General features: G+C 37.9%; 1 protein-coding gene across 2 annotated transcripts in view; it reads left to right on the top strand.

The window, feature by feature from the left end:
- The window catches only part of LOC124553944 (zinc finger protein 2-like), a 59008-nt gene extending 46842 nt beyond the window's left edge, over positions 1 to 12166 (top strand). For both annotated transcript variants that reach the window (XM_047127961.1, XM_047127962.1), the window contains exon 6: positions 8429 to 12166. In XM_047127961.1, the coding sequence (XP_046983917.1) occupies positions 8429 to 10025 (1597 nt within the window). In that variant the 3' untranslated portion in view covers positions 10026 to 12166. The remainder of the gene's footprint in view (positions 1 to 8428) is intronic.
- Positions 12167 to 14222: the final 2056 nt, after the last annotated feature.

Below are 14222 nucleotides of genomic sequence, written 5' to 3'. Positions count from 1 at the left end.
AACAATCAATAACCCTTGGGGACCAAAATACAGAAGTTATTTTTAAAAAGTTCTATTTTTGGAGTTCTATTTCTTCTATACAGGGTGGTCCCGAATTCATGGTACAAACTTTAATGGTAGGTGCAGGACATTGTAACAAGGATATATTGTATAGGAATGTATAGTCCCAGGTGACGCGGTGAGGCGTAAACAGGGGAAATAACGGCCGAAAGGAAAACGAAAGATTTTATTGAAATCGTTGTTGACAAGTGTCATGTTTACAGTAAGTGTTCAAAATTGCGTCCACCATGAGCGATACATGCTTGACAGCGTCGGTGCAGCGATTGGCGTACACGTTCAAAGATGCCTGGTATTTCACGCACACCTGCAGCAGCTACAGATATGCGAGCAACGAGATCCTCATCTGAGTCAACTGGAGTCTCATAAACAAGACTCTTAAGATGTCCCCATAAAAAGTAATCGAGGCAAGAGAAATCAGGAGATCGGGGTGGCCAAGGGACTGGTCCACCACGCCCAATCCATCTAGCACCAAACGTGGCATTCAGGTAATTCCGTACAGCAGTGCTGAAGTGTGCTGGCGCTCCATCGTGCTGAAACCACATGCGGTTACGAATGGCGAGCGGAACATCTTGCAGCAGTTCTGGTAACACTTCTTGCAGAAAAATAAGATAGCTTTCGCCACAGAGTCGCGTGGGTAGTAAGTATGGCCCAATCAAAAAGTCGTTCACAATACCAGCCCACACATTAATACCGAAACGTTGTTGATACGCATGTGGACGCGTTGCATGTGGATTATCTGTTGCCCACACATGGGAATTGTGCGCATTAAAGACACCCTCGCGTGAAAATGTCGCTTCATCTGTAAATAGCACATGACCTACGAAATCCGGCTGCAACGCACATTGCTGCAACAACCACTGGCAGAAGTTCACGCGAAGAGGATAATCTGCCGGATTCAATGCTTGTACTTTTTGAAAATGGAAGGGGTGTAAGCGATTTTCATTTAACACTCTGCATACAGTCTGATGACTCACATGTACGTCACGCGCAACAGTTCTTGTGCTTGACTCGGGTCTATCAGCCACTATGTTCAAGATGCGTTCTTCCAGTCTTGGAGTGCGTACAGCTCTTAATCGACCAGCGTCATGTCTGTTGACGTCGAACGTACCTGTTTCACAAAGTTGACGATGTAACCGTTGAAAAATTCTATGATCCGGCATTCGTCGATTAGGATACTCCGCGCGATACATTCGTAACGCAGCTCTGGCGTTACCATTTGCACGGCCGTACATGTAATGCATGTCTGCTTTTTCTGCATACGTAAAGTCACCCATCGTCTACGGCAGCACAATTGTGAATGGCGCTTGTCCCTACTGCGATACATCATGTTCATCTACTGCCCTCTACCGGCAGTGACACCAACCGATCACTCCATTTCTCTTTCCCCTGTTTACGCCTCACCGCGTCACCTGCGACTATACATTCCTATACAATAAATCCTTGTTACAATGTCCTGTACCTACCATTAAAGTTTGTACCATGAATTCGGGACCACCCTGTATATTTAACATATATAGTATATACAGACTAGAGCAATATTATGCATGTTATCAGAGAAAACACTACTATATCTACTATTCTGTTATTGCAGAAGATTAAAAAGTAGCTTTGCAATATAACACCATACATCAGTCCTATTTACAACATTGGTTTGCAATAACAACACAAACGGCAAAAATGAAAATGCATTAAATACTGTACTGCAACTTGAAAAAATTACACTTCAATAATATTCTAATAGTAAAAATCTAGTATGTTGTGCTGTCACAGAAAGAAACTAAAATGCTTGCTAACATCATGGCCAGCTGTAAAAACTTCTGTAAAATGAATGATCAGGTCAGATGTTGAAGCAAAACTTTCTAAACTGTCAAAGGCATTTAACACTTCATGGTGGGTAGGCAGAATGGTCTTGTCCTCCTCACATTCTTGTGATGTATTTTGCACCTCAGACAGAAATGTTTGTACATCAGGTTCAGTATTTGAAATGTGTTGCAAAATATTCCATTGTCAGGCAAAGTGATATTGCTGTTCCAGGCATTGCTAAAACACTTCTGTAAGTGTTATGAGGAAACTGATAGAACCGATTCCCAGCTTCTTTTGCACCCAATGCTACCCAAATTGTTGTTTCCATCTAGTTTTGAGCAATACAGATTGTGCAAGTGGCTTGCGATACAATGTCTTCATAGCAGCAGTAATGCCTTGATTCAAAGGCAGAAGGCAACTTAATGTATTTTAAGTAAAAAGTGAACATTTACATTAGTTAATATTAAAGCAAAAGAAACCATTTATTATTAACTGTCAATCCAAGCTTCCCAATAGTGAGAGTAGGTGCAAAGTAAAGCATTAATTACATGTTCTTGAAACATATCAATTTCTCAGATTTACTGATGACCCAAGATTGTTGTTTATCTATGTCATATGAATTACAGACAAGTACAGCAGTTAAACGTTGTTTACTGCTGGCCCCTCCATGCCACATGTCCCCTTTTATTTTGTGGGTTTGACTTGGCAGAAGTTGTACAGAAATCGTAGCTGTGTCCGCATTGCTGGCAGAAGATACAGCAATCTTTTCTCTCACTTGGTCAAATTCATGCGACCGATGGTTGCTCCTTCATCAATTTCATTCATTTCATTGCCGATCACTCAGCATGAAATTAGGCCTCTCTTTTGGAACTTACACAGGCAACAAGAATAACAACTGAAGTCTGTTTTGAATGTCTAAATTTTCTGCAGTCTCATTTGTTGTTGACTACAGTTCCACTCAGATACATTGGAAGTGCACATACAGCTGAACCACTATAAAAGTTCTGCATCTTCATACATAACTCTGTGAAGTCACTTTGATTTGCACCTGGAACCCAGTGCAGCAGAATTAAGAACTCTTCATTTAAGAAGTGCAGATAATGTAGATTTGCTGAGTCTAAGCTTTCTGCCAATTGTGCTGTTTTTCAATACACCATGGTCTGCTTCCTGCAGAATTTTTAGTTTCACTTGCTGATCTATGCTGTGTGCTTCCTATTGCATGACAACCCTTTTACTGCTTGGAACTCAATGTTACTAATACTGGCCCTATTTAAAGAATGTAAAAGCACATCTCAACATGGAATGGCACTTGGTGATGGAATCTAGTTTTTCACACTGTTAGTGTTATAATTTTTTTCCTTGTTGATGGTGATTGTTGAGCAATTTTATGCACAAAGGTCAGCTAGAGAAACATTAGGATAAAACATTGACAGTTCAGGTCTAATGAAAAATGTAATGATGCAACAGACTAGAAAACTGTTTGCAATTCATGCCGACTGAAATTTTTTAACCAGTAAAACGTATAATACCATGTACATCACTGCCCGTACCAATATTTTGCTAGTGTTAATGAAATGTTCACCTTAAGTGATTTCATGTTAAGCATGATGTTTGACATGTACATTATTGTTCATTATCATTAAGTAAAAATATTAAAAACCAGTAGAGTTAGTAACACATTCTATAAAACAGCTGGTTTGTGTATCTTTTCCTTAAGAGTGTACTTCTTTTATACAAAAAATAAACAAAAGTGCAGGTGAAGTTTCAGCAGCTGTATAGTGCTAACTATTCTAATTGAATGTGACATGGAAGTCATAGAAATTCAATGTGATGGGTACAAGCTAATGTCCTGCCATGTAGAACAAGTAAGAGGAAAGGATGAGTGTTATATTTCCAAAAACTAGAGTCAAGTTTCAGCCCCTTCAGATTAATGAATGTTGGGGTGAACAGGTCTTTGAATACTGTTTCAGCAATGTGGCTTGGGAAACATAAGCTTGTTGTATTGACAGTTTACAGGCCACCATCATGATCTTAAATTTCATAAAGCAACTGTAGGCAGCTTTAGTAGGACCATGAAGACTTAATTGGTGAGTCGTCTTTTGAGACTTGAGAGAAGCTACTAACCAAGGACACCTAGAATCGCCAATGTCTGCATTTGGGAAATGTAACACAGTAAAATTCCCCAAAAGAACTTAATGCACACACTGAAAACTTGGCTGATTTGGGAGCAAAACTGATAGTGATCTATCTGGCCATCACATTAAATGAATATTGATCAGTTGTGTTCAAATCATAGGAGGAAAGTACTGTCATCACAGAATTAGAGTGAAATTACAGGGCAAATGTTGTCAATAGGTATACAATGCACACAGTGTGGATGGAGAATTAAACTTTGTGTTAATAATGTTCCTAGTAATCTTATTCTCTAAAAAAACCATAATACTGAATAGAAGTAAGAGCAAGAGACAAATAACTCCCTGGACTTAATTATCTTTCGCAAGTTAGAGAGAGCTCTACCTACTTCGAAAGACAAGAAACTGTGCATAGTGAAATATTCTGGTATACTGTCTGTAGTTCACTATCATATCTTCCTTTGTGTTCAGTAAAGGTCTTTGTTCCTGGCACAATATGTTCTCATCACAAATTGTGGCTATGCTTTTCTGATGTTGGAACTGTAGTATCCACTTGACCTGTTGTATAGGAAGCCTGGGCTCATGAGGTTGCAAAATCATTTTTAGGAAATAATTTAATTCTGCATTTATTGTGTATATCCATGGTAAACATTTACCATTTTTCACCAAGTAAATGCTCAAAGATGAGAGTGGCTGCTATGTCTAGATATACATCTGTTCCTTGAAAAGCACTGTGAAGTAAAACATTAATATCTATGGTTAGACCTATTTAATATGCATCACACACCCTTCAGCAATGTTTTGAGGCGAGTCACACAGTTGTTTTGAAAGCATCACCTTTATAGCATGATTGGATTTCTGTGGTATCCTAGCAATGGATTCTTTGGTATCATAGCAATGGACTGACTGCTGTACCTACAACTGAACCAATGTGTTGATTCCATTGGTATCTCCACATATAGCTACACTCACGAATTTATGAGAGTAGCGATAGGACACTGTGTTTTTCATTTTTGTGAAATACACTATTTTAATCCTAATGTTTGAAGTTAGTTGGCAATGCTTACACCAGTTCAAAATTCTATCTAGATACAAGCTGACACATTCTTTTAATTTCTTCATAATTGACACAGCTGGTAATTATATGTGCCTGTACAATTGTGGATAGTTTTGCCATTTTATCTGTCTTGCCTATGGAACTGAGTCAACAATAACTAAAATGGTAAGCTGCAGTTAATAAATATAATATTAAACTCAAGTTCATCAGGGTTATCATGTGTAACTGCTCATGTAACGAGCCTTGACATGATGCCGTAAGTCACAAATATCACAAGCTTTGTTGTGGGATTTCACTGTGTCATTTAAAGGACAAGAACTCCATGAAAAATAGCAGAAAGCTGCATATGTATCAGGAACATAAGCATTGCAATTTGCTGTGTCATTCACTTTTGTATGGGAAGGTTGTTCCAATGAGGCATCTTGGTATATTCAGTGTTGGAACGTCCACTAGCAAAGTCTTCAAGAACACATTTGATGGTGGCTTGGGGGTTGCGGCAACTGATAGGGGTGTTACTTGATGTTCTACACTATCCCAACAGAACAAGGTAGAAAATATTTGAAATCTAAAGCCACCACCACACTCATTGGAGAAAAAACATACAGGAAACAATAACTGTCAAAATAATGAGACTTGATACTTTCAGAGCATCAGCTACATACACCCTATCCCATGAATCACATGTAGACTCAGCCCCTGATGCAAACTTTGATGCTTTTGTGGTGGAACCACCAAATTCCACAGCAAAAACTCTCAAATTGTCATCTCCCTAATGCCATGTAGTAATAACACAAAAGCTTATCATTGGTTTAATTACTCCTATACTGCAATGGAACATTCATGGTTTGATAGCACATGTAGAGTAAATGAAACTTTTTAGTTGTAGAAGATCACTGTATTTCACGTGAGTCGCTTCATAAATGTTCCAGTACTCACATGCTGTCAGGGCACAGTATCTGACTGGTTGACACGGGGGTGGGGGGGGGGGGTGTAAGGATTGGTGGATGGACAACCTGTTATTTGCTGTGTGTGAGGCATAAGTGAGGGCTGAGATCAGACACTAGCTGTATGAATTCGTAGGGCAGTTATTCAACAATAACAGTAGATTTTGTTTTGACTTGCCAAGATCCTCTTTGCAAGAAGCATTGCTAATATTGTCCTAAAATACACAAATCATTTCATTTGTAGGAGATATTAATGTCAGTAATACGCAGGTGTATTGCCAGCATCTTGTGGTGGGTTGTGAGATAAGCTATGTCTTCTGAATACAAGTGCTAGAATTTATTTCAGCACAGTTACTTATTTTCTCACAACTTATCTCTAAGCCTGCTTCATTATAATTTTAACCCACACACATGGGCATGTCAAAAGGTCATTTAGGTGAGTACCACTTAGACCAAACAGAGGATTGTTTTACCATCTAATGATATTCAAAAATTGCTTACATCTTGCCAGACCATGATTATTGCAAGGTAGATTCACCACACTGTTGGAGCACTTGTCCTGTTGTGGAAGCAAGTGTCAACTCACAGTATTCACCTCCTGCCAAGCTTGGTGATAGTTCAAATACTGTTCATCTACAGTGAATATTTAGCCCAGAACAGCTGTCTATATAATTTCTTTCATCAGCTGGCTCAACAGAAATATGAGTAGCAACGAGGAGGATTCATTATTGTTGTGATAGCCCATAAAACTGCTGTATCAGGCAGGAACAAATCTGAACACCAGAGGGGAGAAAAGGAGATAGATCAGACAGTGTGGATGTAATCTCACAAGAAACCTAGATATTACTTTTTATTTTCAAGTAGTGCAACATAACAGCTGAACTAGTAGGAAAACTTCAGCTTTATGTGAGAAAGCAATCTTGCCTCTTCTACTGAACCCAAGGGAAAATGATACATTGCACAATAATTACTGTAATGTCGCCCTCACCAACTGTAAGCCAAATTACAACAAAAAGTTCGATCAGCATGTGGCATACCTGGTCTGTAGAATCCAAGAAACTGTGCACTCACATCCAGCGCACATGTGAAGGATATTGCTCCATGCTGAGAATGCGAATGGCTTTCCCTAATCCGATAATATGTTGGAAACGTGTAATTGTGGCTGTGTACTATTTGTATGTGTGTTCATGTGTTCATAGGAGTGTTTGGGGAAAGTCAGTGCCTGCCATCTATGCCATCTGTAAGCTTTGAAAGTGGGAGGTGTTTCCAGCCACTTTAAGGGACACCAGATATCTACTCTTACAATCTGTCCTATGTGGAAGCAACTGTATAAGGAATATACCTACATAGGGCATACACAAAAGATGTGATCATTTTAAATTCAGCATACATTACTGTAGTCAGTGGGATATAATATTCTACAATAACTTAGTGTCTGGAGATACTAGGCAGAAGCCTATTTTACTGTGAGTTTCTCTTCAAGAAAGATTTCTGCTGTATGGCGTTAATGACAGAGCGTATAACTGTTCTGTGCAATGTAGTAATTAACTGCAAAGATTTTTATTAATCACAAAGAAAAAACTTTTACTGTAGTCTGATTAAAACTACTTGATAGCTGATGTGTCACTTGCCACTGCAGTGTTGCTACATCCACTATCAGCTACTGCTCGGTTATAGGCAACACACAAACACAGCTGATTTTAAGTGACCTATGACTAAACTGTGGCAGATGACAGGTTTTGTCCTTGAATTTAAACTCGTGTCCTAACCTTACCACAACTATGTGATCTGCAGTATACCCAAGAAAACAGTGATCAACAATCTGTAGCACAATTGAGATCATGATCATTTTGTTCAGAGCATGTAAGGCTAGGCCTCTATGAGCGAACTCAAGTCAGAAAAATTTCTTAATATGTTTCTTTGCATAGCCATCTTCTGCAGCAGAATTTCAGTTTTCAACGAAAGCAAACTAATTTCTTACTGTCATTGGTTACTTGAAACCATAAATCCATCAAAAGCAAGACAATCAGAAGCAGCAATCAGGATAGAATAATATGTGCATGCTCCTATGCACCCACAGCCATATCCACACTCAAATTACCTCATTGGGAAGCTCAAAGATGTCCATTTCCATTGTGATGGAACGGGGTAGCTGCAGGTGGAATTGTTGGACCCAAATATCACACAGGTAGACCATGCACCTACTGGCATTACTTGCTCTCAAGACTTTGGTAGAATGGACTGTACAAAATTCTATCGTTCTGGCCGAATGTCATTAGGATTTTAAATCACTTACATTTACTGAATAAGTTATATGTGAAGCCCATACATTTTTAACTTTCTGTTTATAGTACCTGATTTTGTGGATTGTGAAATACTGTTTTTTTGTATCATGTAAATCAACATTTCACACCTCTTTCCTCCTTCCTCAGTTTAATTCAAAGTGCTGGTGACAGCTGCGACATTTCATATCAAGAAACATTACATCAAGGAGTAGTCAATGACAAGCTGGAGATAGATGCAGAGAAGTCAACAGATTTCAGTATGTCTTATAACTATACGAAAATACGGACTTCGCAAGAAGACAGCTTATGTGGCACGAGATTAAGTTGCAGCATCAGGGAAAAGGAATTCCATAAGTTTATCTGTAGTTTCTGCCTACAGGGCTTCCCTTCAAAATACAGACTCATAATGCATATCTTCATCCACATTGATGGTGTGCAGGCACCTGCATATGTGTGTAAGTCATGTGGTGAGGTATTTCCCACTGATGACTGCCTGAAAGAACATTTGAGAATGAGTGAGGGTGACCAAGCATTATCTGCTGCCAACAGTGAGAAACCTGAATGCAGTGATGACCATGAAAACAATATCTCCTTGGAGTGTGTAGGAGAAGGAATTGTGGAACAGACTGAGAAATCTTCATCCAAGGAAACCAAGAAAACTGTAAAGAAATCCTTTAATGACATACATAATACAGGTAATGTTACAAAAGCTGCAGAGAAACTCGAAAGATTTCATGACTATGGAATTTTATGTACAAGTGATAATGCTAATGTCCACACTGTGCTAAATGCAAAGAGAAATCACAAATGTGATGTTTGTGGTAAATTGTTTACTCTGTTAAGTAATCTTAAGAGACATAGCTTAATACACTCAGCAAAGAGACCCCACGAATGCGATGTTTGTGGAAAATCGTTTACTGAGTCGGGCACTCTCAAGAGGCATTCATTAATACACACTGGTAAGAGACCCTACAAATGCACTGTTTGTGGAAAATCGTTTACTCAGTCTGGCAATCTCAAGGTACATGAATTAATACACACAGGAAAGAGACCCCACGAATGTGATGTTTGTGGAAAATCGTTTACTACGTCGAGCCATATGAAGAAGCACATTTTAATACACACTCGTACGAGACCTTTCAGATGTAACGTTTGTGGAAAATCTTTTACTCAGTCCGGCAATCTCAAGGTTCATGAATTAATACACAAAGTAGAGAGACCCCACGAATGCGATGTTTGTGGAAAATCGTTTATTCAGTCGTGCCATCTCAAGAATCATGTGTTAATACACACTGGAAAGAGACCCCATGAATGCGGTGTTTGTGGAAAATCATTTACTCGGTTGAGCAAACTCAAGGTACACGAATTAATACACACAGGGAAGAGGCCCCACGAATGCGGTGTTTGTGGAAAATCGTTCATTATTTCGGGCAATCTCAAGGCACACGAACTAATACACACTGGTAAGAGACCACACGAATGCGGTGTTTGTGGAAAATCGTTTGCTCGGTCGGATAATCTCAAGGTACATGAATTAATACACACTGGAAAGAGGCCCCACGAATGTGATGTTTGTGGAAAATTGTTTGCTACGTCGAGCAATATGAAGAAGCATATTTTAATACACACTGGTACGAGACCTTACAGATGTACTGTTTGTGAAAAATCTTTTACTCAGTCTGGCGCTCTGAAGGTACATGAATTAATACACACGGGAAAGAGACCTTATAAATGCAGTGTTTAAGGTAAATAGTTTCCTTAATGGAGCAGTCGCAAGGAACAATAGTACACACTGAACAGAGACCACACAGATTCCATGTTTGTGCCAAATCGTTTTCATAACTGGGTCATCTGAAGGCTAAATTAATACACGCAGGAATGATCCTGTACAAATGTGATACTTGCATGCAAAATACAACTTATGAAGTACAGAATTGCAATTTTTTGTTGTAAATGCTCCATGCTCTAATTATCTGGCTACCACAAATTGATGCATTGAGAGAGATCTTTTACTCATGAGTAGAAGTTCCATGCAATAGGCAGGACCCCATATTCAAGAGAATGTACCAGTATGTTGCTAAATATTTCAAAGAAGCTGCCATTTCAATGTTCATGAAGCTGTATGCACTACCCAGGCGGCGACAAATATTTTTATTACATACCTATCACTCAGGCTATTCAACTCAACAATGGAGAAATATAAAAAATGTCATGATTATGCAAACATGTTACTGAGGTAAGCCTCCTTAATGGTAATGCTATTTGTGTGATCAATAATCTGCACACGTGTGAACTTTCTATGCTAGTTCTACATTAGGAAATAGCTGACAGTGGCAAGTATGCAAAGATAAGGCAAAAATTATAATCTGTGTAGTAGTGTTGTGATTCACCTTCAGACTGCAATACAACAGTAATTCTGTACGGTATGGAGTCATTAATTCTTTGTTTTCCAGCAGTAAATTGGAGTTCATGTGTACATACATCTCACACAGTTCTCATTAATTGTAGGCTATCGGTTTGTTGCAGTGTAGTTCGTGTGCATTAGCATCCCACATTCGTTTCATCATGATCTGATATGAGACAAGCTTGGCCGGAAAAACAACAGTGTGAGTGCTCATGCTACTCAAACCATTGCATTGTGATTCTGACCTTGTGATTTGGACAGTTATCCTGCTGTAAGATGATGTCACTCTCAGGAAATACATGAAGCATTAAGTGATGCAGATGTTGCAATAATGTTAATGGTCTCCACATCTGTCATCGTGCTTTCAATTATGACCAGCTATTTCTTGGCACCTCATATGAATATCCCCCATAGCATGACATTGCCTCCACATTCCTCCACCTGTTGTGTGGTGCATGTATTGAACAATTGTTCATCTGGATGATGGGATGTCTGGGCATGACCATTGACCTGGTCCACAAGAAATGTTACTTTTCTCAACGTGTGACACATCTTTATAGGTATGCAGTCCAATCTCAATTATCCCATTTCTATTGATATTGTAACCGCCAATGTTGTTAGATCAACATGGGAGTACAAAGTGGTTGTATATCTTGGGGCCTCATGTTGAACAGTGTCTGCTGAATAGCTTGAAACTCTTCAGCCTGGTCAAGCATTTTCTCCTGTCTACACAGATTGTCATCTATCCCACTGTACAGAGCAGCTAGGTTCTGATCTCCTTGTTCTAGATAATGCATGGGCATCCTACAACCTTTTGTCAATTTGTGGTTTCACCATCTGACAACGATGTTCCATAGAGACTCATGATAGAAGCGTCTGAGCAGTCAACCAGATTCGCTGTTTGTGAGATGCACTTACCCAGGCACCAGGCAAAACCATTTGCTCTTTGGCCAGATTATTTATGCCACTTTTTTTACACATACCGTAAATAGAATGATTACCCATTCATGTCTGGTTATAGTTTCATTACTGTGTGACATAAACACAGTGCCACTGGGTAGGACACACTCCTCCTAGGGAAGTGGGCATAATCATTTGGATCAACAGTGTATCTTGACACAGAAGGGTCTTTTGTGTAGTAATTCAAATTTTCATGCTTTGTTAAATTTTATGCGAATGCACTATTGTCAGTTTAAGTGACACATTTCATGTGAAAAATATTTTTATTTCAGAGCTCTGTACATAATTCTGAGTTAACAAAGATTAATTTTATGCCTCAAATCTTTTAATTATTTCTCTATTTTTAAATATCATGTAACTACTGTACAAACATCAGTGGGAAAACTGTCATCATGTAGTGTCAGATAATAATTCCAATTGTTTGTATAAAAACAAGGACACTTGAAAGAACTCAGTGTGGTTACTAGAATATGAATTTAATCCAAATGCATAATTTTTATTGTAATAAGTTAATTTATTAAATGTGCTTTCTTTCTAATTGCTTTGTTTTAATTTGATTATTTTAGCTGCCTTTCATCTGCTTTAAACATGATTTCATAGTGTGTATTTTCCATAATTTCTCTGAGTAAATGTGAGGTTTTCAGAAATTTTCACTAATGCTTGGTTTGATATATAATGTTTGTTTGTTTGTCAGTTTTTTCGATTTCCTACCAATTTCTTTTTGGTGTAAGGTATTTTGTTTATTAAGTTTTGTTATACTTTTAATAATTTGAAACAGTTGTTATTAAGTGATAGGCATTTTTGAGTTTTGCGACACTTTCAGCTGTGTGGCTTTTTACTGAAATGAGAATGTATCTGGCATGATAGTTCTTGCAGGATAATAGTGTGCTGCTATAGGGGCTGTAATACTGCAGTGGTTTTTAAATATTTAGGGAATGCTGATCTATTTATAGTTAGTGGGATCCTATTCTCATACACACTCGATAAGAAATTTTGGTTGTGACTTGGCATGAAATTGCATGGATTTGAAATTCTGTCATTCTCCTTATAGTAATGTTGTTACACTATTGTCGAGCTACTTGATTGCATATTTGGTACTATGCTCTTTGTTAATGGTCTACTTCAATCATGACAGAAAAATATTTTGTTCTCTCAGTAACGCTTGCTGAGACAAAAATCGTTACCATTATTATTCAAGTAAGATCAGAGCCTTGAGTTCACAAACTTACAATGCTATACTCACATGAAGCTTAAATTCTGGATTGTAACTCTTCTATTTTAAGTCTCATCACTGAAAATAAGGTTGTGATGATTCTGAAGCTTCTGAATGGAAATTAAAGTATCCCACAGTGATGTATTAAAATGGGATTTCAAATAATAGAAGGAAAGAACAACATTGACAACAGTACTTTGTCAAAATAAAGTGCCATTAATTGTTGTAATGTGCTATTTATATAATAAGACCAAAACAAATGTCATTATAAGTAACTGGTTATTACTGCTATCATCATATGATGTTCCTGACCACTTTTAGATGTTTTCTGCTGAAATATATCTGGCAAATGCCGTAAAGGCTGTAATGAATACCTTCAGATTATCACCATTGCACTTAAAGCTAATATGGGTGGCATTTGTCAACCAAAAATTCTTAGGAAAATCATTTAGACACGATTATTGTTGCCTTGCACTTCTGTCCAAAATGGTTCTTTTTAAAACATGTATTGTTAGACATCTGTCAAATACTGTTAGTGTTCACTTGATTCCAAACTGAATCATAAATCAAAGTATGATTCTAAATATTCTGTAAGCAGAATTTGAGTACTTTTTGCTTGAAATTACGTGAGCGGGTTGAGTTTGTTGGAAGATGATACAGATTTCATTTAAAGCTAAAAAAGCTACTTCTCACTAAAATATAAAATTGTGAAAATAGTTTGCAGATTCATGCTACTTATTTGGATTCTGTGTGTAAGTATTCCTGCTATTAGATTTTTTTATGGTTTAAGTTTAATGTAGCTATGTTTACTAAGGGTAAGTTAACTAATGTGCCACATAGGACTGCAGGTGTGAGTCACTCATACATTTATACCCATAAATTTGTATAAGATGGAACTAAGCAGTTGCACATTGACGCAGTTTCATAGCTTTGGTTACTGCACATGAGAGTGATCTATGCAATTCATACATTGTCTCATAAAGAACAGATTGAGATACACCAGTATCCCCCTGTGGTGTTTCCATTAGTTAAGTCTATTTAATTATACTCAGGTTAGTCGATTTTCAACAAATATTGCCATAAACCATGCTATGGGACATTTCTTAAGTATTTGAATTACTACAAATAATTATCTCTTCAGAGTTAAGGCATCATCTAATAATGGGGTACATGAAAGGAGCCTCCCTGAAGATTGCAATGTTTTATGATAAATACAGAGACATGAACTGCAATCAGGTGTACCCTGGGCAATGTCAGAGTTCAGCTCAGAATGACCTGGTGGCTAATCGTTTCACACCAGAAGTATTAGAGATATCAAATCAACGCTCGTTTTTGGACCAATGTTGACTATAATATCTGTGAAT

This window comes from Schistocerca americana, chromosome 11, assembly GCF_021461395.2.
Source record: "Schistocerca americana isolate TAMUIC-IGC-003095 chromosome 11, iqSchAmer2.1, whole genome shotgun sequence".
Classification (NCBI taxonomy): Eukaryota; Metazoa; Arthropoda; class Insecta; order Orthoptera; family Acrididae; genus Schistocerca; species Schistocerca americana.
Note: the sequence above shows the minus strand (reverse complement) of the source record. Positions and strands in the feature narration are given on the sequence as shown.